Here is a 15,758-nt window from a genome sequence, read left to right as displayed (position 1 = left end):
AATAATGTTTCTTCTCGTGAAATGAGTACTTTGGCTAAATGAGAGTACATTGTTACCTAATCTGGAAGAGCTTGTACTTAGTATTTTATTTTTAGTAGTCACTATTAGGTAATAAATAATAATACAGTACAATCTTGTCAATATGAATTTGATGCAGGAACATCTTGGGTCTTTGAGCAATCTTGCATCAACCAAAAATATTTCCAGCTCTTTTGTACTAGTATATTGTTCATGAAGTAGTCATTGTTTCTTTTTTTTCATGTTGCGCACAGTTATCATCATGTTGAGGACCTAATCTAGATCCTTGTCCTAAGTGTGTAGATTCTTATGTTGGATATTTCTTGAGTTCTGTGTCATTTTTCAGGGCTCTATTTTCTTGTTGTTTACACCTTGCATAACATGTTGATCCAATTGGCATGATTTCAGTGACTTAAGTTGAATCTTGTGCAGTTAGGAGCCAACTCCTAGCACGTGTGGACCTACCTTCAAGTGTGTGTGATTTCATATGACCATTTGCATAGGTTTTGTTTACTCTTCCAAGTATGGTCATAAATTGTAATTAAATGCTTGACTAGCCAACTTGTGGCTTAGCTGGCTATAAAAGAATCTTGTTTAGATGTAGGAAAGGTATTTTTTTGAAGCTAAGTAGTTAGAAAAGGATTCCAAATAAGAAGATGTGAGGTAAGGCTATGATTTTGTATATTTATTTTTTTGTTCAAGACCGCAACCTAGAAGACCTCACAATGGGGGATCTTGTGGTTGTTCTATTTATGAAGTTAAATAATCACACCTAAAATATGTTGCATCTAGCATTATGTTCTCTGTGGTTTAATTGTATTAAAGTGTAGCTTCCATGTGTAACTCTAAGTAGAGGTGTGAAGGATTCAAGTTGGGTTTATTCCACATATTTTTTTAGACTCCCTGCACCGTCCTTGTGTCAGGTGGTATCAGAGTGAGTTCTTTATTGTGGCTTGGATCATCGAGAACCTTGTTGAATTTGGTTGTAGGGTGGCAGATCTGAAATATGACCTACAACTTGCATAAGGTTAGGTTCTTGCAGGAACTATTAACAAGATGGTCCATGGCAAATGAAATGTTAATAATGTTATCATGGACATGTTGATGTAGATTCCAATGAGACTTGAAGTTGTGGAGACAATGTAGAGACTTGAAGTTGAAGAGGTGTTGTTTCCAACTTTCATAATGTGTTGATCCAATTGGTGTAGTTGTGGCATATGTGTCATCTTGCACAATTAGGAGCTGACTCCTAGCACACATGTGGACCTACCTCCAAGTGTGCATGATTTCATATGACCATTTTCGTGGGTTTTGTTCGGTCTTCCAAGTATGGTCCTAAATTGTAATTAAATGCTTAACTAACTGACTTGTGGCTTAGTAGGCTATAAAAGAATCTTAGTTAGATGTAGGACATGGATTTTTTTAAAGCAAATTAGTCAGAAAAGGGATTCCAAATAAGAAAACTTGAGCTAAGGCTCTGATTTTTTATATTTCTTTTTTTTTTTGAGGCCGCAACTCTGAAGGCCTCATAGTTGGGCATGTTGTGGTTATTCGATATGTGAAGTTAAATAATCACACCAAAAATATGTTGCATCTGGCCTTGTTTTCTCTGTGGTTTCATTGAATTAATGTGATTGCTTCCATGTGTAATTCTGAGCATGGGTGTGAAGGATGCAATTTGAGTTTATTCCACATGTTGTTTTAGACTCTCCCTACACCCTCCCTACATCATAATTTTGTTGAACTAATTTTGCATAAATGGCTTAGCTTTTTTTGTATGGTAATTATATGAGATATTTTTTCTCTATAATTATGTTGTTTTGGCCATTTGCTAATTTGAATGCTCATTGATGATAGTGTGATAGCTCTATCTAAAGTTGTATGTGATTCTTCTTAGATAGATGACATAGTGGTTCCTTGTCATTTGACTTTACCCATATTGTTTATGAGCCAATCACCTTTAGAATGTGTTAGAGATGTTACAATGGCCATTCTAGAAGACATACAATTGTTATCAATCAAGGTTAATTAAGTTTGTCATATTCCTTTTGTAATGTAAGTCATTTTCATTTATTCATTATTGTGAAAATCAATGTAATAAGTCGACAAGTATTTATTTCTAAAGGCTTAGTAAAATTTGTAAATTATTTCCTACATTGAATATGAAATTGAAAAATGAGTAATTCATTTTTTAGAAGCATTAAACATAGAATAACATATAAGAAAAACAAACCCTTTTTTATGGGGGAGGAGGTATGTAAATCTTCATCATCCTTAGTTTGAGAGTAGAGCTATAGATAGTAAAATATATTATTTGTCGTGCTCGTAATAGTTGTTAATTAAGTACTAATTATGGCTTTATTAGTGTGAATAATGTAGACGTTGTCAATCACACCTTTCCTTACTATTTTGACAACGATTGCAGATGAACCTCTTCTCTTTCCTTATAATGTTGTATGGATTCTTTTTCATTTTGGGATAGCAATCAAAAGAGAATGGTGGTTGTATCAATAGCCCCTGTATGTGTTTTTACCTAAGATACTAGGTTAAAGGTGAGGCCTTGGCATTCAACTTTACCAATATCAATTGTTGCCTTCTTAAGTGTCAAGCCTTGTGATTTGTGTGTAGTGATAGACCATGTCATTGATAGAGGATTTTTCTTACAATTATCTCATGTTATAGGTTGAATTGGTATTGTTTTTGGGTTTTTTTTCATCTTGAAGTGAACCATTATAGTTGTCAAATGTTACAATCACATATGTTGGTAATTCTAGTAGTTTTGATCATGTGTAGTAGACAATATATTTGACTTCTCCAAGTGACCCATTTACAAGGCTAGCTTGGATCCATATGTTTTCATTAGCATTAAATGTTGAGATTTTCTTAGTAATACTTCTTGAGGTGTTTCTTAGCATTATCAATATTACCCGATTTACATTGTGTGCTTACTATAAGGCTCAATGCAATAGGGACATTTAGTTGTTGCTACCTTTTTCTATTGTGTATTGTTACAAGTTCATTTGTTGGGAATGAGTGGATGAATAGGTCAAGATCTTGTTTAGTTTTTGTTAGGTTCTTGTTTGTTGTTTATCACTAACAATTCCCAATCCAATTGTTTTGGTTATGTGTTGCACATATTTTGTAATGTTTCTCAAAATTGTACTTGCATTTGATTGCCACCTTCTTATTTGTATATTTTTTACAATGTTACAACTATATTAAATTTTTTCCATAGATTTTTCACAGTTGTATGATATGTGTAGATCTGTTTGTCCATCATAGGCAATAGTTGTGCAAAGTTGCCTACATGTATGATACTAATGCCCTTGAAGCGAAGATGTTGATTTTGGGGTATTGCTTCATGGAGCCTACCATCAATTTTATAAGCATCTTTGGCCCAAGGAATCTCATCTCATTGATGAGAACATTTCTTATATTTTTCATTTCTTCTTGGAGAGATGCTAATGGTTATACTTGGAGAGGTCGCATGTCTTTGATTGAAATCTTTAGGGTTCCATGTATTGTTGAGGCTTGTAAATTAAATGCAATTATTCCTATTGGAGCAAGAACAAGGAGTGGGTTTACATCTTTTCCTTTCTTTGTAGTGTGTTTCTTATGCAGTTGATGAAATATATATATTTATTCAATTAATACAAATCTATTTTATTTATTATTCTTAAGATTTAAATATCTTATTATTGTTTATTTTAATTTTATTATTTTTATTCAGATTTATACTAGTTATTTTAATTATATAATTGTTTTTTTTTTTCAATGAGGATATATCATGTTTTATTTAATACAAATCTATTTTATTTATTAATGTAGAGAATTAAGAATCTTATTATACTTTATCTCAATTTTGGTACTAATTTTTTTAGTTATTTTAATTAACAAATAATAGATAACAAGATTTTTAAAATTTTATTGTTATAAAGAAATAAAATTATATATTTTTTCAATTAATACAAATCAATTTTATTTATTATTATGGAGCTTTATGAATTTTAAAAAAAAAAATTTAATAGATTTTTTTAATTAATTAATTATATATTTTTTAATGAAATAAAAAATATGGAAGAAATTTATTTTATTTTTAATATAAAAAGTAATATTTAGTTTAATATATAAAGTTTTTAAAAATTAATTAAAGAGATTGATATTTATTTTATGAAACTATTTATTTAATTTTAATATAAAAAGTGATCTTAAATTTCGTTTATACTGTAATATTGTAATTTATTTAGTTTAAATGCAAGATATTATCATTGATTTATATTTTTACATTTTATTTGATTTATACATTTTTTTTTATATTAAAAAAAAAAAACTTTTAAGGTTCTATACAATTAATTTTATTATACAATATTATTATTTATTTTAAGTATCAAATTGATTAAATGAAAAGGGAATTAATTTGATTATTTTAATGAATAAAAAACAGATAAAGAGGAGTATTTCAAATAAAATTAGAATAAATAATGTTGAACATTATTTTCTTAATGTTAATAGATTTTTGGATCGCTTATTTTGCGACTTCTAAAGTGGTTTGAACACATGAGACAAATTTTCAGCGCAAAAATACAAAGTATCCCACATTAAAAACCAATGACTAATTAATTTTTTATCAAATATTTATGCCTACCTTAGTAGACATAATAGAAACTGCCATTGTATTCATGTATTCTTAATTTTATTAGTTGTAAAGTTTTATAATTTTATAGCTTTATGTATTTTATAATGTTATTAATTTGTACCATATGAATGAAACGTGACAGCACAATAATCTATCTGACAGATCGTTATATCATGATTACAGAATTTGGCCTGTACATAGTGAATCTCCTCCAGACGAATGATTACTCAAATAGATAACATATAAGAATAATCTCCTATGCTCTATTTCAACAGAATTTGGCCTGTATATTGTCAATTTCCCAGAGAACGAAACAAGTCTGTACTCTATTTCAATTTAATTCTTTGACCGGGATAAATTAAGTCAGGGTTCTTTATTTCAGAGTTCATAAAGACTACCTCCTTCCAATTGGATTTGCCAGCTCTTTTGGATATGTCTGATAGGGTATCTCCTTCCTTAATCTCAGTTTCTTTGCGTTTCCTGCTGTTCAGCGGCAAGCAAAAGACTAGAAAAAATGGCAACCATAATTTGAAAATTGCTAATAATGAAACATTCCATCTGTACCAAATTTCTTGCTAAATTTTTTTCATCTTTTTTAACAATTTGTAGTGTTTTTGAAGGCGAAATGTATCAAATGTTTTATAAAGAGAAACCAGAGAAACCAGTTTTTTTTATAAAAAAAATAGAGAAATTATATTCCTGGGTGAAGACAAAATAGCTTACTAAAAAAGCCAAACTTTTTTCAGTCAAGTTTTGAATTTATACCTATTCCACAATCGTATTGCCCCCATGGTTACTCCAACTGCTATTCCACCAGCAAAAACTGAGACCCATAGCCTCTTCCTGCGAGACTTTCTTGTGTGCTTATTTTCTTCTGATTCATCCTTTTCAAGGCTTCTTTTTCCCTAAGAAAATCATGGGAGACTTTGAAAGTAAATATTTAGAAGCTAAGCTTGTCGAAGAGATTTTACTAAAAAGTTGAGATATCAGGCAGTAGCACAAATCAAAATATAAATTGGAGAGCTTAAGATTAAACGAAGCAGGTTAAGGGTTGCATTACAATTTCCTTTTGTTGGATTTTGTAATAATTGTCATGGTCATACTCAGCCAATGATTGAAGTTCATTTCCACTATCACTAGCAATCAATGTGTTCTCCTCTGGAATTTCAGATGGCTTGAAGTTTCTAGTAGGACAGTAATCAGAATTGATATAATCTTTGTCGAAGTCTGATATGACAATGTCCATATTACTTGCCTCTGATCTATTTGGCTCAACAGCCTTAATGTTATTCACCATTTTAAGATTTCCAGCATTATCAACAGCAGCAATATGTGGTTTCAGAGGTTTTCCCAAGTGATTGTCAACATTATTTGGCTCTATCCCATTGCTGTCATTGACAACACTATCATCTTCAATCGCAACTGTACAGTTGATATTCCTTGTTTTTTCATTTGAAGGATTGCCAACACAAAAATTGGCAGCTGTAAGCACATTTTTAGAGTCATTCTTGACTTCATCTGTTTGTAACTCACTGTAAACATGGAGAGCACTGTCTACTAAAGTCACAAGTGGACAGTTGATATCCCCTGTCATCATACATGCAGCATTATCAATACCTACAGTTTCCATTCTTAACATTTTTATGTAGTCATTATTGATTTTCTCTGATATCAGCATATTCCCAAAATGGGCATTACTCTCCACTTCACCCATAACTGGACGGTTGACATACCCTGTTTTAATGTGCACGGTATTGTTAACTCCTACAGTCTCTAGTTTTAGCATATTTATGGAGCCTTTGGCACTGTCATCTGCTAGTAATGCATTCCCAGCATCATCAACATTATCCTTGTTGGCCACAACTTCACCATTGATTTTCACATTTGTTGAACTAAAAGTATCTAATGTTAATACATTTCTGGCATTCTCATCAATATTGTCTGCTTCCAACTTATCCCTAGGATTAACAATGCTCTTTAGCTCAGTTCCAAGTGAACAGTTTGTAACTCCTGTTTTTACATCCAGGGCACTGTCAAAACTAACAGTCGCTAATTGCATCATATTACTAGTGTCATCGACAGCATGAAGTGATTTGAAACCATTAGCAGTGCAGGCTCTATGATCCTCTGCAATCACAACTGAACAGCCATTATCCACCATTTGCACATCCATAGCACTGTCAATATCAACAATCTTTAAGTTCACCACATTGGAAGACCCATAGTCAATATTAACTGCTTCCAACCCATTCCACTCAATAATGCTAGCATTTTCAGCCACAACTCCATCATTAGAACCCCTTGCTCTCATATATACACCACTATCAAAAATAGTATCCGACTTCAACACCTTTTCCAGATGATTAGTAACATCTTGCAAACCATTCTCAGCATTGACAGCACTCTTTATTTCAGTAACATCGAGGAAGTCAACATATCCTGTTTTAATATTCAAAGCATTGTCAACACCAATGTTATCTAGTTTCAACACATTTTTCAAATCATGGTCAAAATTATCTGCCCCAAATCCATTATCATTATTTGCAATACAATCTTCTTCAGTCACATCTGTACAGTTGGTTTCCTCAGCTTTGATATTCAGAACACTGTGAATATCAACACTCTCCAACTTCAGGACTTCTTTTGAATTTTCATTAACATTCCTAGCATTGGCAACACATATTTCTTCAACCATAGCTGCATAGTTAATTTTCCCCATTTGCATATTTGCAAGATAATCAACATCAACAATGGCTGGATTCGGCACATTGATAATGTCACCATTGACATTATCTGATTTAATCCCATCCCCAGAATCAACAATACATTCTTCTTTAGTCAATACTAAACACTTATTCTTCACTTTCATATCTCCAGCATTGCCAACCTCAACAGACTGTCTGGAGTCATTGTCAATATCTGCTTGTAAATCATTTGCAGTATTAGCATTATGTTCATCAGTCACATTTGTAAAATTGATTTTACTTGTTCTCGTATGCCTAGGATTGTGAATATCAACAACCTCTGACTCCAAAATAGTTTTGTAGTCATTAACTATAGCGGCTTCCAACCCCTTCTGAGCACTCAGAGCCCCATCTTCAGTGTGTGCATATGCGAAGTTTATATCCTCTGTTTGCTTATACGCAACACTGTCAACAACAAGAATCTCTGGTTTGAACATATTCATGGATGCATGAACAACATTATCTGTGCCCATTTCATTCCCTACAGGATTGACAAAGGTATCTTCTACAACTGCGAATGTGCACTTGATATCACCAGTTTTCACACTCATAGCTCTCTCAGCATCAACAATATCTGCTTCCAAATCATTTTGGCAATCGTCAATATTATATACTACAAAACTGTTACCTGCAGGGACAACACTATCTTCTTCATTATCAATTGCACAGTTGATATCACCTGAATTTATATTTGCAGCACTGTCAACAACAGTCTCTGCTATCAGCAAATCTGCAGATTCATCACTGACAATATTTGATTCCAAACCCTTCTCAGAAGTAGCAACATGCTCTTCTTCAATCTCCACTTTACATGCACTATTGAAACTACCTATTTTCGGCACTCTAAAACTTGTGTCCACCATATCAACACTCACTCCATTTAGTGTGACTCCACAGTCTATATCCAGATTCTTCCTGTTCACACACCGATCAATGTTAACACTGACTTCTGGAGAGACTTTGTCATGAAATAGACTGTATGCTTTATGTGTATATTTGAGGCCAACCTCCAAGCTCTCTAATTCTGGTGCATTTGTGGGGTCGCCATCAAATTTCTCTTTGTGTAGGACTTCGGTATAGACATCCATCCTATTTAGTTCCCCTTGTTCAGTACCTTTGGAGACAGACACGGAAGTAGAACGTTGGTGTTCCTCATTAGCATTGTAACTCATGAAATCTGCTATTAATGAAGAACCAGTGATCACAAGAAAAGACTCCGTTGGACTTGGCATGGAGTCAACATCCATGCTATCTCCATTTGGCATATTAATTATCGCCGTGTCAGCAATAGCTGTTTGTAAGGTGTTTCCATAATCTGTTTTTACATCATGTATAAAATCTATATCAAAATATTTTGTTTGTGGTTCATGAATGTAACAACCAATAACATCATTGGCATGTAACACTTCTGTTTCATCAGTGTAAATGCCTAATGCTTGTGAAAACTTCGTACAGTAAGAATCCACACTCTCTCCTTTCAATGCATTTTCATGACTGGAATGCAACCTCCCTAATTTTGGTGCATCAGTGGGTCCAACATCAACTCCCCATTCTTTTGGCACATTTTTAGAATCAGCTTCCATATCATCTGTACTTCTTTCTGCAAAATCATCAGAGACTTGTACTGAACTTGAATGTACATATCCAACATTAACAGTGTCACTCAGATGGTATGAATTATTATTCACTTTAGACACAGAGGAAGGGACATTGATATTGTGCAAAAGCTCTACTTTCAGGCAGTCCACATCAGTGCCTCCTGTTTTTGAAACATTCTCATTCAACGTATGAAGAATGGCTTCATTTGGCATGGTTACATGGTCTATATCAACAGCATTTAGTTTTCCCTTGCTTGCATAATCCATGGCTAAAAACTCACTTTCCAGTTCATTTACATTGTAGTAATTAACATCATTGATATGAATATCAGACACGGTTGCTGGATTGGTATCACAACTAACTGCCACTGGTCCTATATTTTTCATTTCTCCATTGACAGGATCATTTTTATAATTAACTTTATCTCTGGGATATTCATTAAAACAGATTCCATCATTACTTAATGGAGTTCGAGGATAGTTAACATCAGTGGCATTAGTTACAGTCAAATGACCTGATTTTTCTAAGTAAATACAGAGAGGATCTGTTAGGAATGTATCTTTTATTCTAGAACATTCACTGTCTTTCTGGTCACTATCATTTTCTGGTATGAAAGGAGCATTAACATCACTGAGAGAATCCCTTACAGATGAACCCCCTAATGTTGAACTTTGGGAATAAGAACCATGAAATGTGGATAGTGGACTTCTTGGAGACACTGTTGCAACACTATTCTCTTCCCAAGAAAAATACGAGATTTCAAAACCATTAGATTTTAATTTATTTTCTGCATCATCAAGGTCCTCAGTTGTTACTTCAGGTGGACTGGCAAAGAATGGCTGATTGATCTTTCCAAAAAAGAATCAAGTGATCAGATATGAGTATAATTAGTGCATAAAATTGTCACTACAATAAAATACATAAACTGCATACCATTCTGCCCAGCTATATCTCAGAATCTATAATTTAGAGTCTTTTATATTTCTACTAACCTTTGCTGATCCTTTCTTTGTTTCTGGATCAAGGTAGGAAGTTGTAACTGACAGACTATACATGTCCTGCTTTAAATATTTTTGCATAACATCAACCATGTCTGGGGGCATGGATAGTAGATCCGTGACAAGATCAAAATCAGGCACCTGCCACAAAAGCAATTAGATCTTTGTAAGTCCAATAATATTTTTGAAATCTCAGACTGCACGAAGTTTTGAACAAATCCTTCAAAATACGTAAGGGTGAGAATATCTGTAAAAAAATCTTACATCTAAATCATTTGAACGGGCTTTCTTTGATAAAGCTCGAATGCATAGACAAACTCTTCGAACATCTCTCTTCTCCACAGCATCAGGCGGAGAGAATAGATCTACACTAGTGAGCCCCATCTTCTTACAGATCTGTAATAAAACAGTTTTGTTATCTTGGTTAACAAACATGACAAATAAGACCATAGCTTCCTTAATTTTCTTTAAAAAGTGCAATAAGCCAACTGAAGAGCAATTACAAACTCATTCGCATGACATGATTCAATAAAAAGGAAATCAATGTCCCTAAGATTGACAGTTGTATCTTGTCCCATTACTAGTCTCTCACAAGATGGGAGGTTATGTGACACTTTCAAAATGTGTTCACTGTTCCACATATAGATCATAACATTTGATTCCAATGAAAGCATAATATTATTCCTTTTATCCAGATATCGAATTCAGAAAGGAGATACACTATGCATTTGAATTTAAAATGATCAAAGGAAAACCTACGTAAAATGACAATACCTTCAGAAATGCATCCGTATACGAATAAGGCAAATACTTGCCACTCTGCTTTCCAAAGTGATTTGCTTCTGAAACTGGAGAGTCAATCTTTGCGGCAAATTTATTTTCCATCAGTTTACTGATCAACTTCGAAATTTCATACCTGCAAACTCATTAAAGAATCACAATAATTTTACTTTGAAAAACATAGATCAATTGTACATTTAAACATAAGTGGAAAAGTGATTAACAAGATACAAGGTGAAAATGATGTAATATATCTTTAGAAACATTAATTTTTTTTTTTGAAAAAGAAAGTAAGAAAGAAAAATTAAGCTAAGCCAGCAACCTGTACTGGACATTCATCAAGATAAACAACATATTGGAGTGAGCTTGTGAAATAGGTAGCAGTTGTGTGCCAGTGGGCAAAACATGATTCATTCTAAGACTTGAAATTATACACAAGGCAACTCACTGTAATCGCATGGTAGATAAAACCTTGAAATGGTATAGATGAGGGATGGAAGCATATGTAGAAGGAGAGATATAAAAAATGAATATTAAAGTTAGTACGTATTTCCATGAAGCATCTATCAAATGCATGCTAATTTCAAACCCCTGTAAAACCTTGCTCGAGGCATTATCCTGGCATTTCTATATCAGTAAAACTTTCTATTCCGATAGTTATATTGTATCTGGAGTGCCTGCATTGCCTCTGTTAATCTACAAAGTGCCACAGAATGATGGATTTTCACCATCTTTTATACAACAAAAACGTAGTTTTAACGTAGTTTTTCTATTTATAACTTACAGGATTTCTCCGTCTGCAAGTAAATCTGCAACAGTTTCTTCTTCATCATAACTTTTCTCTAAAACTTTCTCTATCCATATTTTAGCTTGTGTCTGCAATTAAGGAAAATAAAAAAATATGTCAAATATAGAATAATACCATTATTAAGTTTGCAGGTGAGGAAAACGTTGAAAAGAGTACCAAACTATCACACTAACTGTTAACACCAAAACTTATTAGTATCAGAAATTTAAAAAACTCTGGAAACAGCGGATTATGGCAGTTGTTCATTTTATCAACTTCAAACTTCCAGATCACAACAAATACTACGAGCAAATGAGCAAGGGTTTAATCTTCTTAAATTACATACTAAGGGCGACAATTGAAGCCAATTGAAGGTCCACTCCGCTAGTTTCATACCCATTTCCTCACACCTCTCACCTGAAGCACTGAGTCCAGAGTTCAAAAATAATCATCAATACCATCGTCATAGCCACAGGCTGACCATTGAGACAGTACATGGCACTACCTCTTGCATATTTCTTCTCAAGCGTAATAGCAAGTATGCAGGATGATTTCAGGAAATGCTACTAACTCCAGCATGTTCTGCTCAAAGCTTATAAAAGGCATTTAGGCCAATTTGCGAGGGAATCCCAATCAGGGTAAGTTTCACATTTGGATAAAAAGTAATATAAATTATTAAAATCCACACTACCATGGTGAGTAATCTAAAACTCCATGAAATCTGCAAGGATTGGTAATTAATTTTCACCAAATTTTAAATAATAAATTAGTTTGGCTCAAATTTGAAGTCCCACATAATATTTTTATAAGCGCATTACAACACATTATTAGGAAATCCTCATCATGTCTTCTTTTATAATAGAAAAATATTATGTTACAAAGGGAACAGATTTCTACGAAAAGCAGCAATAATTCTATCCACTAGCACCCAGTAGTCAGAAAAACAGCAAAAATATCACTCCACAATCAAGTGCCTCATATATCATCAATGCTGCTGAACAGAACCGAAAACAGGACCTTGTATACTCATTTGGTTTTATTTAAATCCTTGAATTTGGGTTAATGATGAACTTGTAAAGATCTCTCTGACAACTTCGCCACTTAAACCACAATAAGTATATCACAGATTATACACAGAATCGCAGTGACAAACACGAACTCAAAACAGAATTTTTACCGTCAAAAATTCAGTGTCCAGGTCTCTGAAACTGCTGCCGGAGGAAGTACAGCTCATTCTTCTCGAAGACTTCTTTCCTTCTTGCGAAGAACTCATTTTTTCTGCGAAGTTAGGTAGAGCGGGAGAATTCTATAGCGATGATGCAGTGCGCACTCATAGTACAGTGGCTCTAATTCCCGGTCGCCATGTTCCACATTTCATGGCGGTTTTCTTGGGTAGCGGGTTGCACAAAAAAGCCAGTTTTCGTTGACTGTACGCCAAATATTGAGGGATGTTCTGATGCCCTTTTCTGCCATTACGTTTTACTGTTGAGCTTGGAAAGGTTTTTTTCGTTCTTATTCCACGTCCTTTGTCCTGTTATTTTGTTCACATTGATATTATGTATGTTTGTGATGGTTATTATTGTACTGGCAAAGGAGGGGAGGAGGGAGGGGAGTTTTTTTTACCGGTTTATGTGTTTAAACTAGCACTATGAAGGTTTTAGTGATTTAGATTATAAGTTGTTTTCTTTCTATCAAAAAGTCACATTGGATATGGTAGTTTACACAATGTAAACTTATTGAAGTAGAAATATATTCCAATTTTCAAAGGGGGCTAATGGTTGGAGACATAATCCATCGAAGGTCTTCACTCTAGACAAAAATGTGAATGCTAATCCCCACCTTAAAGTCTTGCCAATGTCAACCAAATTGCTTTCTTGAGAGTCAACCCTTGAGATTTGTGTATGGTGATTGATCATGCTTTTGCCATTGGTATTGGTCTTCTAGTGCATAAGGACATCGGTATTATTGGCATATTTTGGAGTCTTCATCATTCTATGATTCATCTATCTATGTTACAACAGACAATAGTACATCTAGCAGCTTTGATCTAATACTATAAACAATGTTTATTACCTCACCTAATAGTTCGTTTAGAAGACCTACTTGTGTCCAGATGCTTATTGTAAGCGTGATCATTTGACCTTGGCAAAGTAATGCTTGAATTGCGAGTTGTTCCTCATCTATAATTGTATTTGTAGCCATACTACATAGGTGCAATGGTTACATCAATAGAAGGTATACCTTATTATTTGCAATTTACTTTGACTTTTTCTTCTTTTCCTACTTTTTTTTGCCTTTCCTTTATGCTTCTCATCCATATTTTCTTCTTGGTCTTCTCCTTCTTTATTATGTCCTCCTCACCTACTACTTCTCATCTTCCTCATACCTCTCCTTTTTCTTTTGTTTTTGCTACTACTCCTTTTGCCCCTCCTTCTCCTCCCCCCTCTTCTTTTGTCACTCCTCCTCCTCCTCCTCCTCCTCATTCTCCTTCTACTCCTCATCCATGTTCTTTCATACTCCTTGTTCATCTCCTCCTCCTCCTCTTGCATCATCTCCTTATTCTTCTCCTTCTTCTTTTCCTTCTCCCCCTTCTCTTTCTCCTGTTTTGGGTATTGGTTTTCCTCTTTTTGCTTCTTCTTTTCCCCCTCTACCTCTCTACTCCTCATTTCTTCTTCTTCCACCTCCTCTTCCTCTTCCTCTTTTTTTTCCTCCTCCTCCTCTTCCTTCTCCTCCTCCTCTTTGTTCTCGTGTCCTCCTCCTCCTTCTTCGTCTTCCTCTTTATCCCTATCCCCATCCATATCCTTGTCCTCTTCTTCCTCCTCCTCTTGTATTCTTCTATAAATCTACAATACTAACTTTATGTAAAACCTAGTCATTATTTAACTATAATGCAAATATTTTCCTCATAACCTTAATTTTTTTCTAACCATAATAAACTCCTTGTCATATCCATAATCCTATATTCATCTAATTGATCGCTAGTCTGAGTCTAACCCTAACCTAATTTGAGCCCTAATGCTAACCTTAATCATAATCTAATATTAATTTTACTAAATAATTAGAAGGTGGTAATTATTATATATATGAATATATACTTTAAACAATGAAATAATAAATAATAAATATATGACTAATTATATTGAAAATATATAACATAATATAATGTATAACTAAATATAATTCATATTAAAATGTAGATTTGATGAAGGTTGTTCCCCTTAATTCCACAACACACAGCTGAAACAAGAAACAATGAAAATTGAGAGAACATATGGGCTTCTAATTACCACCGCAAATGCATAATTATATAATTACAATATACAAATCCACATGGGTGTAATATCCCAAAACTAGTACATTGTCATTCTGAACCAATTTCAGTGCATTAGTCTCCAACAAAATTTCTTAATCAACAAAGTCCTATTTTATTAGGCATTTCTGACCAATTATCTCTACTTGATCTTAGTATCAAATTGCAAAGAAATCCTAAAATTGCAATAATCACATATCTTATTTAATTCCTAAACATCAACTTAATTTGGCTAAATAAACCCTCTAATTGAATTAATTTAATTATAAGTCGTAGTACTTTAATTAAAAAAATTCACCCCCTTTAGCTAAAACACATGACATGAGGAATTAAATATATTTGATTTAATTAAATACCCTCATCCTAATTATTGAATTTAATTATTTAATTGATTAGAATATTCAATTATGAGGTCACATTTAAATAATTAAATCAAATATTCTCTCTAGTTCTAAATTGGAAATTATGAGTTAACTTTGAACCGAAAAATGAAAAAATCAGTTCACTCCTTATTCTCTCCAAAAACAACCAGTTAACTCTTTCAATTTTGGAAACTCTTGAGTTGAACTGAACTCTCTTTTAATCTGAATTGTTCATTTGCTTCAATATCAATTGTCAGTTGGTTCTGAGATTTTATAAAAGAGACCTTATGCCTCTCATTTTAGGGGGATGCAATTGATGAGTATTGAACCTGAAGCAATTTGAGAGCTCACCATTTGTGCATTCAAAGCTTTCTCACATTTTCTTGTTTTATTGTTTCATTCTAGATTAATATGCATACATTTAGTTTAGTTCACTCTTCCTTTCAATAGATTAAATTTGCATAATCATATAGATTAATTCATAATTGTGCATAAAAAATCTAAAAAATATATCTTAATTGCAT

General features: G+C 33.3%; 1 protein-coding gene across 3 annotated transcripts; it reads right to left on the bottom strand.

Moving 5' to 3' along the window:
- Positions 1 to 4,806: 4,806 nt before the first annotated feature.
- On the bottom strand, positions 4,807 to 13,027 carry LOC149542615 (uncharacterized). Of its 3 annotated transcripts, none has more exons than XM_089797505.1 (8): positions 12,740 to 13,027; positions 11,560 to 11,651; positions 10,770 to 10,911; positions 10,260 to 10,391; positions 9,990 to 10,136; positions 5,715 to 9,845; positions 5,420 to 5,559; positions 4,807 to 5,137 (listed from the first exon to the last, which is right to left on the bottom strand). In XM_089797505.1, exons 1-8 carry the CDS (start codon positions 12,833 to 12,835, stop codon positions 4,981 to 4,983), a joined length of 5,037 nt encoding a protein of 1,678 aa, XP_089653631.1. In that variant the 5' UTR covers positions 12,836 to 13,027; the 3' UTR covers positions 4,807 to 4,980. The 3 variants fall into 3 exon arrangements, with proteins under 3 accessions (XP_089653631.1, XP_089653632.1, XP_089653633.1); XM_089797506.1 differs by having other exon boundaries at positions 4,807 to 5,134; XM_089797507.1 differs by lacking the exon at positions 12,740 to 13,027 and adding an exon at positions 11,909 to 12,113.
- Between the last annotated feature and the right edge of the window lie 2,731 nt (positions 13,028 to 15,758).

Source organism: Cupressus sempervirens, chromosome 8 (genome assembly GCF_028749045.1).
Source record: "Cupressus sempervirens isolate cs-2001-9-10 chromosome 8, ASM2874904v1, whole genome shotgun sequence".
Lineage (NCBI taxonomy): Eukaryota > Viridiplantae > Streptophyta > Pinopsida > Cupressales > Cupressaceae > Cupressus > Cupressus sempervirens.
This window is presented reverse-complemented; position numbering and strand designations above follow the sequence as displayed.